The 17,672-nt window shown below is 44.5% G+C and overlaps 1 protein-coding gene across 1 annotated transcript in view; it reads left to right on the top strand.

Annotated features, from left to right (window-relative positions):
* Positions 1-17,672, top strand: part of exoc4 (exocyst complex component 4) — a 123,364-nt gene that overhangs the window by 92,828 nt on the left and 12,864 nt on the right. Inside the window, exons 13-15 of the mRNA XM_013140204.4 lie at positions 1,106-1,261; positions 3,043-3,221; positions 15,579-15,720. Coding sequence (XP_012995658.3) covers positions 1,106-1,261; positions 3,043-3,221; positions 15,579-15,720 — 477 coding nt within the window. The remainder of the gene's footprint in view (positions 1-1,105; positions 1,262-3,042; positions 3,222-15,578; positions 15,721-17,672) is intronic.

The raw sequence follows: 17,672 nt of genomic DNA, 5'->3' as shown, positions 1-17,672 counted from the left end.
GTCTGACCGTGAGCGATCGCGTGTGTGCCCGGTTCAGCGGAGTCAGTGTTGGTGTTCCGACAGGTCGAGTGTTCAGTAGAGTCAGTGTAGGGGGTCAGGGAGGTCACGGGTTCAGCGAGGTCAGTGTTCAGTAGAGTCAGTGTAGGGGGTCAGGGAGGTCCATGTTCAGTAGAGTCAGTGTAGGGGGTCAGGGAGGTCCATGTTCAGTAGTGTCAGTGTAGGGGGTCAGGGAGGTCCATGTTCAGTAGTGTCAGTGTAGGGGGTCAGGGAGGTCCATGTTCAGCGGGGTCAGTTTTGGTGGTCCGACAGGTCGAGTGTTCAGTAGAGTTAGTGTCGGGTGTCAGACATGTCAGCTGTTCGGCGGTCTGATGGCTTGCAGATAGACTCGGTCTCCGAGCCTCGTGTGCTTTGATCCAGTCCCTGGGTGAGCATTGGCAGGCAGATGAACAGCGTGTGAAAGGCGTCTCATAGTCCTGACTGAAGTAACATCTGGCATCCCTGTGGTTGGACGTGCAGCGTTACATGTGTCAGTACTTATGGAAATTGCATCCTCCATTAATCCATTGTGGCTGTAGGCAAAATGAAGTGGGTCCAGCATGCCTTCGATTGGAGACATGACAATTTTCTCGAAGCGCTTCGTAATTTCATTAGGAAATATCGTCTGCCTTGGTCACTGGGACAGTTTAGGTCTCCTTGAAGAAAGTGGGAACTACAACCTGGGATATTGTAGCCCTCTCCTTTTCCTCAGAGCCCTCTGTGGGATATGCACATTGGCAAACAAGTGCTGGTTTGAATGTTTGGAAGGAGCGCCTCTCACTCACGGTGTCTGACTTAATGACCACAGGCAACGGGGGAAATGTTACACTCACCGCTACCTTGGCAACCTGATCAGTCTCTGTCAGAGCCACAGAGATTGAGTCAGACCTCTAACATAACAGATGGAGCATCAGCACTCCGCCCCCCCCGCCCTCCACCTCCTCCACCCGTCCCCTAACCTGGCCATGTGGTGCCCCTCCAGGGTGGGTGCAGAATTCAGTCAAAATACTGGCGTCCAGCTGGCGTCTGACGGACGCTCCTGTAATTGATACTCTCTCTGCCTGTCTAGGGGAATAGTCCAGTGCGAGGAGAAGTTGACCATCAGTGCATCGTGGTCGAAGGATGAGGATATCAGCCGACTTCTCCAGTCTCTGCCCAACTGGGCCAACATGGCTCAGCCCCGGCAGGTCCGACAGAAGAGGGAGGACGAGGAGGACTTCACCAGGTAACACCCCCAGTCGCCCCAGGCCTGCCCTGCCTCCCCCCACACCCGTTCGTTATGCATGTTGCGGTTGAACAAGACAGCCGTGTGAAACAACGTTCTATTGCCTCTTTCACACTGCTGCGTTTATCTGAAGAAATGAGGCATTGAAATAATTTAAGAGGAGAAAGGGGAGACATTCTTATCGACGTTGCTTTGCCGTCTTCAGGGGGGATGCGAATCGGCCTGGAGTTTTTGATAATATATTTTTTTTTGAGTGAATGGGCGATGACGTTTGCTGGTTAAAAGCCAATCTGTTGAGCGTTTTGAGTTAAATGCAAAGAGAAGCTCCCGCTCTGAGGCATTTTTAATTTGATTCACTGCCAAATATATTTTCATCATTCTTTGGGGGGATTAGAGGCTCTGCGTCTGGCAACCTAGCTCTCATTTTGATAAAGCCCTGGTAATAAGGTCCTTGTTTGGAACAATGTTGCGTGTGTTTTTGGTCTTTCCATGTGATGTTGAAGTCGTTCAGTTTTCCCACTGTCTCATTCTTTCGTGCTCTTGCTTCTTCTTTCTCTCTTCCTCTCTTTTCTCTCTCTCTCTCTTACTCTTCAGTTTTGATATTGAAGTGAATTCCCCAAGGCTGCTAGTCAGTAGTCACAAAGATGAGGATATTCTTTGTGGCAGCAACAATTTGTTGTCTTTTTCTCCTCAAGGCTGTGTTCTTGTCAAGGGTTTGCCACCTTATGGGGAGTCTGACGTGTCACTTTGCCCTATAATAGAGCTTGCTCTTTCTTTCTCAATTATATATATATACACACTCACATTCTCCTTATCTTTTTTACCATGACATCTCTTCTGTCTTCTTGTTCTCCTGCTACTAGCTTGTAACTGGGCCTGCAGGACTAGACAATCAGGCGGCCAGAGAACCATTCATTCGACTATTCATTCAGCAAGTCTGTCAGTTCTAAATTAAACTGTTTTGGGCAGCAGTGTGTCCCTGTGGTAGGGGCGTCTCTGTCCAGTAAGGTTGCTAGATTGAATTGACAAGGTGAAAGATCTGTTATTCTGTCTGCATAAGACCCTTAGCCCTAATTTCTCCTGGGTCGCTGCTGAAAATGAAGTTTCCTTAAGCATAACAACCTGTTTGACTCAGGGAAAAGATATTCATTTTGCATATTATTTATTTTCTCCAGTTTCTTCTCCATCTTCTTTCAAAATAGGGAAACCATCAGTATTATGTATTTTTGTTTCTTTTTACCTTGATTGAACACTATAGAATTTTTGCATGGCTCTCTCGTGTTTTGAAGCAGAAATATGGTGATCAATGTGTTTGAAACTGAAATGCTTATTTTATCCCAATCCATAGAGTTTACAATATTGAAATGCTCTATGTATTGTATTGGTGTCTGTGTTTCACGATATCATAATGTTGTGAGGTGCCTGAAAACTCCCAGTCCATAAGTTTGTTTCTGGTAGCCATAGGACCGATGCTGATGTCTTCTGGTTTTGACTCCATTGGCCTTGGTCAAACTCCATGCTGTGTCAGCTGACCGATGTGTACAGAAACACTGGATTTATGTTATTCTGGAGCTTCTCTTTCCAGAGAAAGAGACTCTGTCCTTGTCCCAACAGTCACGCAAAACAAAGATTGAAGTAATAGACACATCTGCAAACCACCAGTGCTGCTAACCCATTTTGGTATCTGTCATTTCTAACCACTTGCGGTTATTGGAGAGTCAGTGGGTTTTCGGATTGACCTTTTCCATCTCCCTTCTGTTTCGCCCATCCTGCCTATGCAGAGCTGCCTTCGCAAAAGAGTCAGAGGTGCTGACGGGTAACCTAGGTGACAAGCTGATTCCACAAAATGAGATCCTGCGTGACGTGAGCGATTTCAAGGCTCTGGCCAACCTCCAGGAGAGCATGGAGTGGCTGGCCACCAGACTGAAAGGCTTCTTCACCAACCTTCCCCACGCTACTAGTGAGTATATTCACACCTTATGGCTTTCATACAGCCTTTGTGAGTTTACAACCACCAATGTTTACTAGCCTAATGGTCTTAACTGCTAAGTCGCCTACTACAATTCCAACTTCAGTTTCAGTGTTATAGTTTAAGTAACCTAGAGATACGACATAACAAAATCTAGTCCTGTATCCCATCTTTGCAAAGATATTAATAAATATGATATTGTATGATAGCTTTAGTTAGCTATCAATGTACTCAGAGATGTTTACACTGTCAAAATGGTCTGAAAATGTGCAATCATGAATAGGCTTCCTATGCAGGGATGGGTCGGGGAAGCCACATTTAGCCAATATGTACATTTTTCACAGATTTTGGTAAAATATCCTAAAACCCAAAAGAGCCAGCCCCAACACCAAATGTATCTTCAGTAGCTATATAAAAAAATATACCGGTACCAAGTCTGATGTCTGTGGATGCAAGGTCCTTGAGGTTATGATACAAATAGGTGGGGATGAGGTGGCTTGGCTAGACAGCAGGATAGCTACTGCAGTAGCAGTGTCTGAAGATTGCTAAAGTTTGTGTGTGGCATAAATATGCATGTGTACACGTGGTATGTGTGAATGAGTGTGTCTGTAGAATTCTGGGTTGTGTACATAATGTCAGTACTAAGGGGCTTGTGCCAAAAGGGGACCAGCCAGATAGTCCGTGAAGCCATTGAGTAATCACTATCAGCATTATCAGCGTTTAACTCTAACTCGTAAGGAGTAGGCATAGATGTTCTTTCAAAATGATAGACCACTGAGATAAGCTGGTGATTAAATGCATCGACAATAGCATTTTTATCAGTAATGGGGCCCGAGTCTAGGGTAATTTGTTGGAGCGGAGAAGCTGAAATGCTATTTTTCGGGGGTTTAACTGTTCACCAGAACATAGCCAGTTCCCTTTTCAGTGATTGTGTTTACATAGGACGATGTAGATTTTCTGATTTATCTCATACATTGATTCCTCAGTTAAATCACTGTCAATCAGGTCTTGGGTCAGTAGTTCTGGCCTTAGACGATGCAGCATTGATTTTTTTGGACTAACTTCAGATAATTCAGTCCTGTAACAGAGGTTTGGTCTATTTTTCTGTTACTTTAAGCTAATCCTGCTTAAAGCTGAAATATATTCAGGGCCACTTAGGTTCTCAGGTTTGTCAAGATAAAGTAAATGACCGTTGACTTTTTGGGGATTCAGCCAAGTAGGCTTTAATATCAGCTGGGTCAAATTGAGGTCAATACAAATATCCTTTATTCCTTCAGAAGCCTGTTCTAACCAGTCCAGATTAAAATCACCAATTATTAACCTTTCCAAAGGCTTTAAATGAGGACAACGAGCTTTTTAGCTCCTGTTGTGTAGATACGTTTGTAAAAGGTGGATGACAGGCTCCTCTCACTGTTAGAGATTGAATTATTTCCCAAATTGTTTTTGGAGTGGAGTTGGATTACTGTGTGGAACCAGAGAGAGGATTTCCAACAGAGAGCTTCTTCGTATACGGTACTCATACTCAGTCTGTATCGTGTATGGAGGCGGGATTTGTTCAAAAACTAAGTTGGAGGAACTTTACAGGAGTTGGAAGATTTATGGTAATGGCACCACAGACACATTGTTATTGCAATATTACCCTTTCATGTACATTTAAACTGCTGTCATTATGAATAATGCAGAAACAAAAGCAGGATATTGTGTTTTAGTCAAATTTAGGAAAATGTCATGAGAATATACTCATTTTAAATGTGTTAAAAATAAGAAAAGTTTCCAATACATGGGCATGTTAATCCTCAGAACGATAGTATATTTTTGCCGATAAGTAATGTAATTTAATTTTAACTTTATTTTATACCAACCTTTTTTTTTGCTAGAGTCGAGACGTGTTCCATTGAGCCAAGCCGATCTGTTTCTTATCAAACTGCTCACTCGACCAGGAAGTATTTGCCACAGATACTTTTCAAGAGGTTTCAAGGCAACCCTACCCGTCCATGAGGGGCCGCCCTGGGTCATTTTATACCAGGATTTTAGAGCGCTGCAAAGACCCAGTTGTACCACTAAGAGGTGCTTGCTACAAAGACGTGAAAATTGATTGCTAGTTAAAACCTAATAGTTTAAAAGTAAATATCTGTTGTGTGCACATACACACACTTTCACTCACCTTTTGGCTTATACCCACAGTAGTTGCTCTGTCTCTCATTATGGGTTTGTTTGGGTGAGTTATGACTCCCTCATTAGAGCCATCCTGCAGCAATGTAGTTGTTATACCACTTTAAACCCTCTCATTTGCCCGGTGTGTGTGTGTCGGTGTGTGTGTGTCAGTGTGTGTGTGTCGGTGTGTGTGGTTTCCATTCCTACCTCTGTCAAAGGCCTTTTATTATGGCCATTACAAATGCCCTTATTATCACTGATCATAACATTTGCTTGTGTTACTGTCTCATTAGTAGACTGAGTGGAGTCCTGATCTTGTAAAACCCACTCTTACGTTGTTCTGCCCATAGAAATGGAATCCTATGGTGCCATCCTTCAATATGTAATCAAGCCCCTGAGTGAGGTGTGGTTGAATGCATTCAGTAGGGTTCTGAACACACACACACATCCAAAAGACAAGGGCCCAGTGTTACTGGTCATTGAAGTTTGACTTTTATTTCTCCTGTTGCTTCCCGTTTTACTGCTTGTCATTCTACACCCGTAAAGTTCCCATTTCTACAGTATCCTCCTGTGAACCACTCCTTTCTAAATGGCTGAGATGAGGGATTTTCTTTTTATTGTTATTTTTGGGAGGAGAAAGTCTGCAGGGGAGCTCTGTTTCTTCCTCCTAGGCAGTTAAGATAAGAATTCAATAAGAGCATGGGCGGCGAACGTGGCATAATTATCATTAATTCTGCAGAGTGGCATTAATGGAGTGCCTTTTATCGTGGCGGGACAGCCTCCGTATTGTTCATTATTTAGTGTTTGCCTTGGCTGATGGGGGCTTGGCGTGGGACGGAGGAGGGGCCGAAAGAAATGCCTCCCTCTTCCTTATCTGCCCAGCCCCCACCCCCTCAAATTGGATTTCATACTACAGAGGCAGTCAGGTATGAACAAGTCATTTTCCCTTGTCTTCCTCGACTCGGACACGTTTTCCTCTCCCTCTCCTCGTGGTGTAATGGTCTTGCTAGATTAAGGAGTCTTTCGGTTGGTGTGGCTGCCCTCTGTAGTGTCTGGAGTAGTACAACGAATGAAAGGACGACCTTGAGACCACAGATGAGGGGTTAGACAGATGAGGGGTTAGACAGATGAGGGGTTAGACCGATGAGGGGTTAGACCGATGAGGGGTTAGACCGATGTGGGGTTAGACCGATGTGGGGTTAGACCGATGTGGGGTTAGACCGATGTGGGGTTAGACCGATGTGGGGTTAGACCGATGTGGGGTTAGACCGATGAGGGGTTAGACCGATGAGGGGTTAGACCGATGTGGGGTCAGACAGTCTCAGATAGTTCAGTTATTGAGGCTTCTGCTGTATGTAGAATAATACACAAGGCATTTCCATGGCGATTCATTGCTGTCTCTCGATCAGCACTTCCCAAACCTCTCCTCTGGGACAACTAGACATTTGACTGTTGAAGCCCGGAACAGGCACGCCTAATTCCGTTAATTAACTGTCACCAAGCCTTGGTCTAATTCAATCGGACGTGCCAGTTCAAGGCCTACAACAATTATGTGAAATGTCTGGTTGTCCCTCAGGAGAGGGTTGGGAAGCGCTTCTTTACTGGACTCTTCGTGGGGCTGTTTCAGGCATGAGGAGGGGATGGGTTCTCCTTGTGTTCACTCTGTGTCTGTTATTTTTGGGGAGGCAATGGGTTGATGTCAGTACCAACAGAAATGACACACTCATGACTGTTAGACATCTTTGGTTAAAACTGTTGCCATTGTCAATGTGCGAACTATGTAGCGAGGTGCTGTACCAAGGACATCCTACTACAGCGTGCATTTTAGTCATTTGCCTGATACTCTTATCCAGAGCGACTTACAGTAAGTACACACATTTTAAAAGAGCTAGGTTAAACGACCAGACTGTGCATTCTCATCCATTAGTTGTTTCAAATGTCAGTTCTAGAAGAACATAAAAATAATATAAAATGTTAATAAAATATAATAGACATAGGTAGTGGCAGAAATATTTTAAGTGAAAAAAACTAAAATGTGAGGTTCGGTAGAGACTCTGCTATCCTAGCCTTTAAGGGAGGCTAGTTCCTCCATTGAGGTGCCAGATGAGAGAAGCCTTTTCACTTTGTGGTCCTGGAACTGCCCCGAAGGGTTGGGACAGAGCCCAGAGGTGACTGAATAAAGAGCCCGCACAGGGGTGTAGGGTTTGTGCCTTGCCTGAAGAAAGAAGCTCCTCTTGTTGCTTCATAGGCATGAACCATAGCCTTGAAGTGCTTTCAAGCTTCCTATTAGGGATGTTTGACTGTCCCAGCAGTGATAGGAAAGACCATGTGAGGGTATGGCGGTGTCTAGAGACTTGGTGTATAGAGAGAAGAGGAGAGGGGCCAAGAACCAAGCCTTGGGGGAAAGCCGTAGTATAAGAGGCTGCACGGCAAACATGATTCCCACCACCACACCTGGTCTGCCAGGTAGGAAGCAATCCAAGAGTGAGCCAGAGATGCCCAAATCAGACAGGCTGGAAAGGAGGAGGCTGTAGTTCAGTGTCAGATGCTGTGGATAGATCAATGGGGATAAGAACAGAGGCGACAGAGTTTGCTTGGGCAGTGCGCAGAGCTTCTATTATACTCCACTGAGGAGAGCAGTCTCAGTGGAGTGGCCAGTTTTGAATCCTGACTGGTTAGGGACTTGGAGATTGTTCTGTGAGTTAAGAAGAGTGTTGGGTGGAGAAACGGGTGCTCAAATGTCTTGGAAAAGAAAGACAGATGGGATACCGGCCTGATGTTCCTGACCGCCGAGTGGTCAAGTGTTGGTTTCTTTAAGACCGGAGACATCTGGAGGTCCGCTGGGACACAGCCAATGCTCAGTGGGGAGGTGATGGGAGTAGGTCTCCTGAGATGGTGTGGAGGAGGGGATAGGGTCTGGAGGGCATGATGTTTCTTTTCCTCCATTTTAACTCAGCTGCCCAAAGCCCACTCCTGTGAGGGAAACGGATTTAAGAGATGGGGAAGATGATGTGAATGGGGAAGGAGAGGGCAGTTGAGGGGTGTGAACGAGTGTTGCCGTGGCAGGGGCTGGCGGTTTAGGGTGCTTTGGAGAACGCCAGAACGAGACAAAGAAGTGGTCAGACAACTGGAGCGGTGTAGGGGTTGAGATCAGTTGACAGACGGCATGTAGGAAAGATAAAATAGAGTTCCCTGCCTGCTTTGTGAGTAGGAGTTGACAAGTAAAGGGCGAGGTCAAAAGAGGATAGGAGTGGGGAATGAAGAATTGGAAAGACATTTCTCAAAGGCTGATTGGAAGGTTGAAGTCACCTAATCATATGAGTGGTGAGCTATTATCTGGGAATGAACTGATCAGCATGTCAAGCTCATTGAGGAATTCGTCAGGAGCCCCTGGCGGACAATACATGACTTGAATGGAAAGGTCACACTGACAGGATGGAATTCAAAAAGGAGGAAATGGGTTGGTGAGCACGGGAGAAGTGTCAGAATATCTTATTTGAAGAAACAAGCAGCCCTTTGTCGCCTCCGCGGGCACAAGGTGCTTTTTGGGCTATGGGAAAACACAGGGTCATATGAAGAGAGAGCTGCTGGAGTAGCAGTCATTTCTTGGGAAATCCATGTTTCTGTAAAGGCCAGGATGTGAAGAGTCTGGAGGGCAGCATAGGCCTGGAAGAATTCGGCCTTGTTGACAGGAGATTACCAGTTCCAAACATTGCAGATATTCCACATGAGTAGCAGGTATTTCACATGGGTTATTCCTAGTTACCAGCTAACCAGATGGACCCAGTCTTTAGTTGTTATAAAATACCAGTCAAAAGTTTGGACAAACTTACCCGTTCCACAGCTAAGACCTTTTCTTATGCTTGACACATCGCGGAGTGCCTGGGCACAGCACTTAGCCGAGATTCTTTATTGGTATACTTGCTAGCTTCTAATAAAGCCTATTTAAAACATTAGGAATCAAGAAGGGTCACCCAAGGTACCATGTTAGAATAATGCCAAGTCTCTTATGCACTAGTTAAATGGATCCAGAGCAGTCAGTCTAGTATGGACATTTCCTATATCAATCTCCCTTTCTTCAACTGGGCTGCATCACTAATGCTAACACACATCACCCACACACGGACAAACTCATGCACGCACGCACACACACACACATGCAGGCAGAAGATTAGCATGATAAATACACACAGTCCTTCAAGACGCTGCTTAATCTTAATTTGAATCGTAATTTGATTTAACAGTCATTTGTGTGTGTTGCATGGTGTGTTTAAAATAACTGAGGGACGGCGGTCATCTGTGCGTGTGTGCGTGTGCGTGTGTGCGCCCGTGTGTGTGTGATCGTGTGCCTTTGTGCATTGATAGTGATTGGCTGTGAGAGTGGCGTGGCTGAGATTCTTATCGCCCATCTGGGCGCAGTGCTGGACACCTAATCCTCTCAGACAATATTTACCTGGGTTGACACACACCAACGGCACCTGCCAACAGGATGCCCGCTTTCTGCTCACAACAGGCTATTTATGTGTCCAAAAAAAACATTCTGTGTGCTTTGGTCTGAATCGCTGGTCATGTCCGTCCTTGTACGGTGCATTTGCTTATTTGCTGTGTGTGTGTGTGTGTTCATGTCTGCATTTTTGGTTTTATATTTTGCGTCTCTGTTTCTCCATTAGCAGGTGTCGTGAGCGGTTGATGTAATGCATTTATAGCAGGGTGTCGGGGCGGCAGTCTTTTTCTCGGGCTTGTCTCACGTCTGTTCATGCGTGCGAGCGTGGTCATGTGGGCGTATGCTAATTCCCTGTGTGTTTTATCTCCAGCATGCCGGTCAGTTTCTGGACCGGTCAAATGCCTCCAGGAAGCAGCCCGAACGCAACCCGTTAGCCGACCGTTTCGCTGCCGAAGCGGTCGGAGAGGGACAAAGTGCCCCGGTCTAAGGAGCGCACTAGGGAATGAGCTGCAGTCTGGCGCCTGATGCGCTGGGCCAAACTCTCTTTAAATAAGTAATATAGCAGAATCATAATGTCTGGGTTGTACCGCAATATTTCTTTTCTGGTGTCCCAGGGGAGAGGTTTTCTTTGAATGCTTGTTTTTGCAGACATAGGCAGGATTCGGGAATTAGAGGGGATTTGCTGGTGAGGAAGAACCTAGGAGGAATGTTTTATTTAAATTTTTTTACCTTGACCCTATGAGCACATGGCTGCCCCATCCCTACAGCAGTGTTTTGTATTAGCATAATCACTTTTACGCTTTCTTTATCCAACACACAGACTTAGAATACAAGCCTGTACAGCTCTGAGGCGTCCCTTGATACATAGAATTTTTCTCTTACCGTTGTTGCTACACATGCTGATTTTATGTTTTAATCACCTAATCTTTGTTTTTCACTGACACATACACACACCACAGACACATACACACACCATTAAAAATAACACTTACCATAACCAAACCTAATCCACAATAAATAATTTCTTATGCCTGACATTAACCTAACCCCTAGACCTAAGCCGTAATGCCTTAACTGAAACCCAACCCTATTTCTATCCCCAACCCTGAATTTAACCCCGAGTGAGATTAAGCTTGTTGTTTAAGTGAGGACTGGCCAAATGTCCTCACTTGGCATGATTTCTCCTGTTTCTACACTACCCTAATGCCTATCGTTTTTTCCACTTCCAAAGTTTAGCTTCCACTTCCAAAGATTGGCAAAGTTTTCATATGCTAGTCGGATTCTAGACATCACAGATACTTGGACATGCACAACATCGTAAGCGTATCTTTCTGTAATAATTTCCCCAAGCCATTTCAATGCATTATCTAAACTACAGCCTCAATTCTGCCAAAGTCTGAACTCTTTAATATGAATACAATGGTGTGCAAAATGAATTTGCTTCAGAATTTCCAGTAAATACCATATAGTGAGTGAATCTGGAGCTGGGTTCTTAAAGACAGTCTCATCATGCAATTTAATATTCAGTATATTAATGTAAAAGATTGGTAAAAATGTGGAGGTGTAAAAACCTTGCATCAACTATTTCATTCTTCTCCGTTTCAGGGCTGCCAATTAGGTTACAGTGTAGAGCTGTTTGGCTGTCAGATGCTACTCACAATGGGAAGCAGTTGTTTCTAATTAATAACCATTGCCTTGCAGGTGGGTGGTAACATTCAAATAAAACTCAACCTGAAAGGAAACGTACTCAAGGCTGAAAACAATATTCACATAATCATTTTCATGTTCACGTAAGGACAGAGACTTTCAGGTTTGCCATGTCAAGGCCGAACACGTCATACTTTGGCTGAAAGAATGACCTGTTGACGTAAATGGCTATCATCTCTCTGCCCACAAAATGGGATTTCTAACCATGTGGGGGCACGAAATGGTTCAAAGCCTCAACACAGCACAATTCTTTCTTCAGTTGTTTGTGTCTCTTCCCCACTTTGTGTTTCCTCTTAGGTGTCGCTTCATTGACAAGGAGAGTATTACTCCTTACTGTGTGTGTGTGTGTGTGTGTGAGCGCAACTGATCTTCCTCGCATCTCTCCCTTAATGTGTGCCATCCTCATCTTCTGCAGATGGCAAGGAACAGACGACTCCCTTAGATGGAATTGAAAAATAATTGGATAAGCGCTTCGCATGCACGCACACACAGACCCACAAAGAAGCCTACATGTAAACAGTACATACCAGGACCAGAGACACACACACACTCTAATTTCCAGAAGCACACAAAGAGAGAAATGCACAGAGCGAATCGTAAGGTTGCAATGAGATGACGGCGCCTCAGAACTGTCTCCGTGGTCCTCTGTTCCTTCCTCTAAATTGGTGACCCCCTGCTGTGGACTGGTGTGTTTGATTGCATTATCAAAGTAGGAAAGACTAGGATGCGTTTTGTGTGTTTTTATTCCTCTCTGAACTTGTTAGGACCCAAAAGTCCCCTTGCGAATAGGGAAACCTGTCAGTTTTCATCGCCACAAAATGTCATTTTTTTTGGTTTGGGTTTATGGGTTAGGCTTGAAATGAGGCCTAATATATGGAGTGACAGAACAACAGAAATGACCCCCTGTTGAGACCTTCCGGTGTGTGTCAGTGAGAGGCAGCACACCAGGGCCCACGAAAACACAAGGCTTACTTTGATGAAGACCACATCTCGTACACACAGCGTTGGAGTTAATCACCAGAGGTGTCATCATGTTTTAATTAGTGAAGCTGATATGCCTGGCACAAGTGTTTTGCTGCTCTTCTCTGTTAATGAGATGGTGGGTGGGACACTTTTGGTTAGTGGACAAAAGGTACCCATGGATACGTGTACACACACACACGCGCGCACACACACACTCACAAATATATTTGTTCAATTTTGGATTGTTTTAAATATAATGACTGTGCTTACTGACCTGTACGATGAGGCCAACCTACAATGATTCTAACCATTCTGAACATGGACAAGATCCCTGTCATTGTCCAGAAACCTGTTGCATTGGCTCACTGCAAAGCTGCGTTAGCCCTTACCCCTGGTTTACATAGAGCAGGTGACTTCATACTCATTAGGGTTTTCTCTCCTTTCCTCCAACCACTGTCCTCAGTACGCCCACTCGCTCGTGTCCACCCCTCCATCACAACCCACTCACCTTTGCCTCTTAATAACCACGCCCACGTATGACACACACACCGTAACCCCCGCCCATGTGACACACACACACACACACGCACCTGGCTGTTTACCCAAGGAGACAGTTAATTAGGTAGTACACACACACACAGGCACCTGTTTTAATAGGAATAGCAATCTTGAGTATACATCTCCATCTTCCGCTCCCCCACACACACACACACACACACACACGCTGCCCGGTAATGGTGTTTGCGCTGTTGATTGGAGAACTGTGTCACTCTCCCTCCCAGTGTTTGCCTAAGCCAATGAGGTCTCAGTTTATCTTCAGCAACTTAGACTGACTTTACTAGTGACCGAGGAAGGGCACTGGGGACTTCTCATGTGTCTTTGTCAAAATGTCCCAGGATGCATACTGCGCTGTACATACAGAGCTTTGAGTATTTATTTAATTTACAAAAAAATGTTTTGTTCTTCTTTTGTTGTTTTCGTTTTGGTTCCCTCTTGGCTAGAATCAACCAAGTTCAAGTAATTGTAGAGTCTGAATGTCTACCACCATGTGTAGAAAAAGTAAAATGAGTTGAGCTGGGTCAAATCCTATCGCAGCTCATTAGAATGTCGTTAGGATCATTGATAGCCAAAAGCCACAATTGGTCATTATATGTCTATACATTTCCAGTAACGATACATTGCGACTATACATTTGAAATTACAATGCATTATTTGGGATCTGTACATTTAAAATGCTTTTGCTAAAGGCGCTCCATTTTCAGTGGCGTTTGGACTGCGTGTTTGTGAACCAGATTCAGTGACTTCCCTCCGTACTCTTTCAATTCTGTCTCTGGTTGTGACCTTCAGAAAAGGCCCAGAGAGTGACTGGGGAGCCGGCCTTGACTGTAACCCATCGATTGCTGACCCTCAACCTCTCTGTTCAGCTCAGCAGTCACCACACACACACCCACACACACACACACACACACTCAACCGCTTCATTGCCCAAATAGACTCACCTAAGAGTGACAGGGCCATTTTCTCTCTACTTCCACTTCCCTTGTCTAATTCACAGTCATTGATTTATTTACAAATGGTGGTCTGTATGCTCTTTATACACACACACACACACACTCATACATGCATACGTACATACACACACGCACACCTTCTTTGTATGCATCACAATGCAGACACACTTGCTTTGTCAGCACAAGTGGACTGCAGAAGTGAAGGGACTGAAGGTCTGTAGAAGGTCTCCTGATGTGTGAGGCAGTGTTTCTCCTCAACATTTTAATCAGTGGCGTTCCTGTTATTTGATTTATTTCCCAACAAACTAATTCGACCCATGGTCTCAGCAAGCCTTTCTTTAGTTTAATTACTTGTGTTATTCCTGGAATACATTGACTATGTGCGTCTGGTTCCCTTTAGTTGTCTTTTATGCTAGTTTTCCCTGGTTCATGGGTTGGAGAACTGGCTTTATACCAAATGGGGGGGGGGGGGTGATAGGTGGACTGGTGTATCTCCCTTGGCTCTTGATTGGTGGACTGGTGTATCTCCCTTGGCTCTTGATAGGTGGACTGGTGTATCTCCCTTGGCTCTTGATAGGTGGACTGGTGTATCTCCCTTGGCTCTTGATAGGTGGACTGGTGTATCTCCCTTGGCTCTTGATAGGTGGACTGGTGTATCTCCCTTGGCTCTTGATAGGTGGACTGGTGTATCTCCCTTGGCTCTTGATAGGTGGACTGGTGTATCTCCCTTGGCTCTTGATAGGTGGACTGGTGTATCTCCCTTGGCTCTTATTAGGTGGACTGGTGTATCTCCCTTGGCTCTTGCACTGGCAGGGTTCTGTGTTCAATTCCCACGGCGGACCTGGATGGAAGTTGTATGCACTCTGTTTTGGATGATTGTCAACTAAATGGTTTAAATGCTAATTTAATCCATAAACTCTATGCAGTGTTGTAGTTCCCATATCCAGGACTTGCCTTCTCACCAACTGGTGAATCGAACTTGAACTTGTGTTTGCTGTGCTACAACAGTATCACGACGATACTAGTATCAATGCAAATGCATTACAGCAGCACTAGACGCTAAAGGCAGGATTAGGAGGTTCAGGAGGCACCCACCGCAGTCTTGGTCGTCACAAGGTGACTCTCTTGCTTTCCATAAGCTAACTAGTGACAAGCCTTTTAGTTACCCACTCCTAGACTAGTTGAGATACACAAGGGCTTTGCCTTTCCCTGTAGAGAACTTTCTTGTCGGTTTTATCGGCTCACTTAACACTCACACATTGTCGGCTGTATTGCCAGGTTCTGAAATGTTCCGCTATCTTGCCAGGTTCTGAAATGTTCCGCTGTATTGCCAGGTTCTGAAATGTTCCGCTGTATTGCCAGGTTCTACAATGAAGCACTGACTCATAAGTAATACTTCAGTATTTGGGTCAGGACTCAAACACTGGAACTCAAACTTCAGTCATAGGGACTTCTTTGACTCTGACTCAACCACTGGAGACTTGGGAGTCGACTCTGACTCAAGGTTCACTAACTATACTACATCCCTGGCTGTAGCTGACGTGTGCGTGCATGTGTGTCTGCATTCAGGCGTGTCTCCGGGCTCGGAGCCCCAGGTGACCAATGAAAGTGTGCGCAGTCGGGAGCAGATCCTCCAGACTCTGACGGACCTGTCCAGGGCCTTCCAGGACATTGCTGACCGCTGCCTGCTGGTCCTCCACCTGGAGGTCAGGTACGTATGGATGGGGTCTCACCAGGATGTGTTTGGAATGAGATCGTCTGGGTGCAAATGGCACTATCTCCCGCTTCACTCTCCATCTCATTCTGTCGTACCTGATGAACACAACCCTGCATTACGGAGCGTTCCCTAGTTTTACAATGTTCTTTAGTTCTGGATGCTGCTCAGTCATACAGTCACCCTGACATTCTGGACAATCAGACAACACATAGCTCCATGTTTCAATTTAAGGGGGATTCTTTCGCACCTTGGTCCGTTTCAAAAATGTTTTTAGAACTAGGTTGTTCTAGCCCTAGGCTGCTAGACTACAGTTTCCCCTAGCTTAGTCACTCTCTTTGTTGCCACAAACTGAAAACGTTTATCATCGGGTAGGTAGTAGGTAATTCTAACAATACACTTTTCAATATTTAATCTCAAATTATTTTTCTGCCATACAACCTGTTTCCACTGATTTTCATATGTACATATTGGAATATAAATGGCATGCTTTTGTAAACTGAATGCGAAAGCTTTACTTTCCAGAAAGTAGTTACATCCTCAGCTGTCCGATAACAGGTTCTGATGCCTTGGCGTTTACCCAGAGTGGTGGGAGTGAATGTTAGAAAAAGTTCTTGATTCATTTCTGAGCATAGCAATGTGAATGCAAATAGGGCTTGGGACGCAAAGATGTTGACGTGAAGTGTCAAGATAAAGGCGAGTGCAGGGTGAATACGGAGTGCTGAGACTGGTTCTCTTAAAGAGGACTGTGTGTCGAAACACCAACGTACTTACATCTCTCCAGAACCATCCTATCAAACCGGTTTGCACGGCTGTGGTTCTCTTGTTCTAAGAACAAACCCTTTAATAATCTTGTAAAACCCAATGCCAATACAAATCCGTAGCAAACCCAGTGACTACGTCCGTAAATGTTTTTAAAAGAACCCACATAACCTCTTCATCAACTGCCTTCCTCTCATCTTCTGTCCTTATCGGTCCTCTCCTCTTTATTGCCCAAAGGTGCTGTTTAGCTTATGCAATATTGGTTATGATCGCCCCATAAAACAGGACTGCTCCTTAAACTCTGCAGTACTTTATGCGTTATTTACTTTCCTGGTGGTTTTATGACGGTGTGAGCGACATGGGGACAACCCTGAGGAGCCTGTATAACTACACACACACACACACACACACTGTGTTTGTGTCAGGCTACCACAGCACACTGTCAAAGGTGTTTAATCAAGACGGAGGCGGAAGGGGAACATTGTGTTCGTCAGCAGGGGAGACATCAGTCTATCTGCTTATCAGAATATGTCCGAATACTTCCGTAGTGAGTGAATGTAGTTTTACATTAACGTCATCTCCTGATGGTTCCATAGTGGATGAATTCAGTTTAATATGATCTCCTGATACTTCGGTATTGAATACATTCTATTTGACATTATCTCCTGATGGTTCCATAGTGGATGAATTCAGTTTAATATGATCTCCTGATACTTTGGTATTGAATAAATTCTATTTGACATTATCTCCTGATGGTTCTGTATTGAATTAATTCAATTAGACATTATCTCCTGATAGTTCTGTATTGGATTAATTCAATTAGACATTATCTCCTGATAGTTCTGTATTGGATTAATTCAATTAGACATTATCTCCTGATAGTTCTGTATTGAATGAATGCAGTTCCATGTCAAAATGTCTCCTGATAGTTCCATGGTGGATTAATGCAATTTGACATTATCTCCTGATAGTTCCATAGTAGATGAATGCAGTTTGATATGATCTTCTGATACTTCGGTATTGAATTAATTCAATTAGACATTATCTCCTGATAGTTCTGTATTGGATTAATTCAATTAGACATTACCTCCTGAGTTCTGTATTGGATTAATTCAATTAGACATTATCTCCTGTTAGTTCTGTATTGAATGAATGCAGTTCCACGTCAAAATGTCTCCTGATAGTTC

The sequence above is a fragment of the Esox lucius genome, chromosome 23 (assembly GCF_011004845.1).
Source record: "Esox lucius isolate fEsoLuc1 chromosome 23, fEsoLuc1.pri, whole genome shotgun sequence".
NCBI lineage: Eukaryota > Metazoa > Chordata > Actinopteri > Esociformes > Esocidae > Esox > Esox lucius.
Note: the sequence above shows the minus strand (reverse complement) of the source record. Positions and strands in the feature narration are given on the sequence as shown.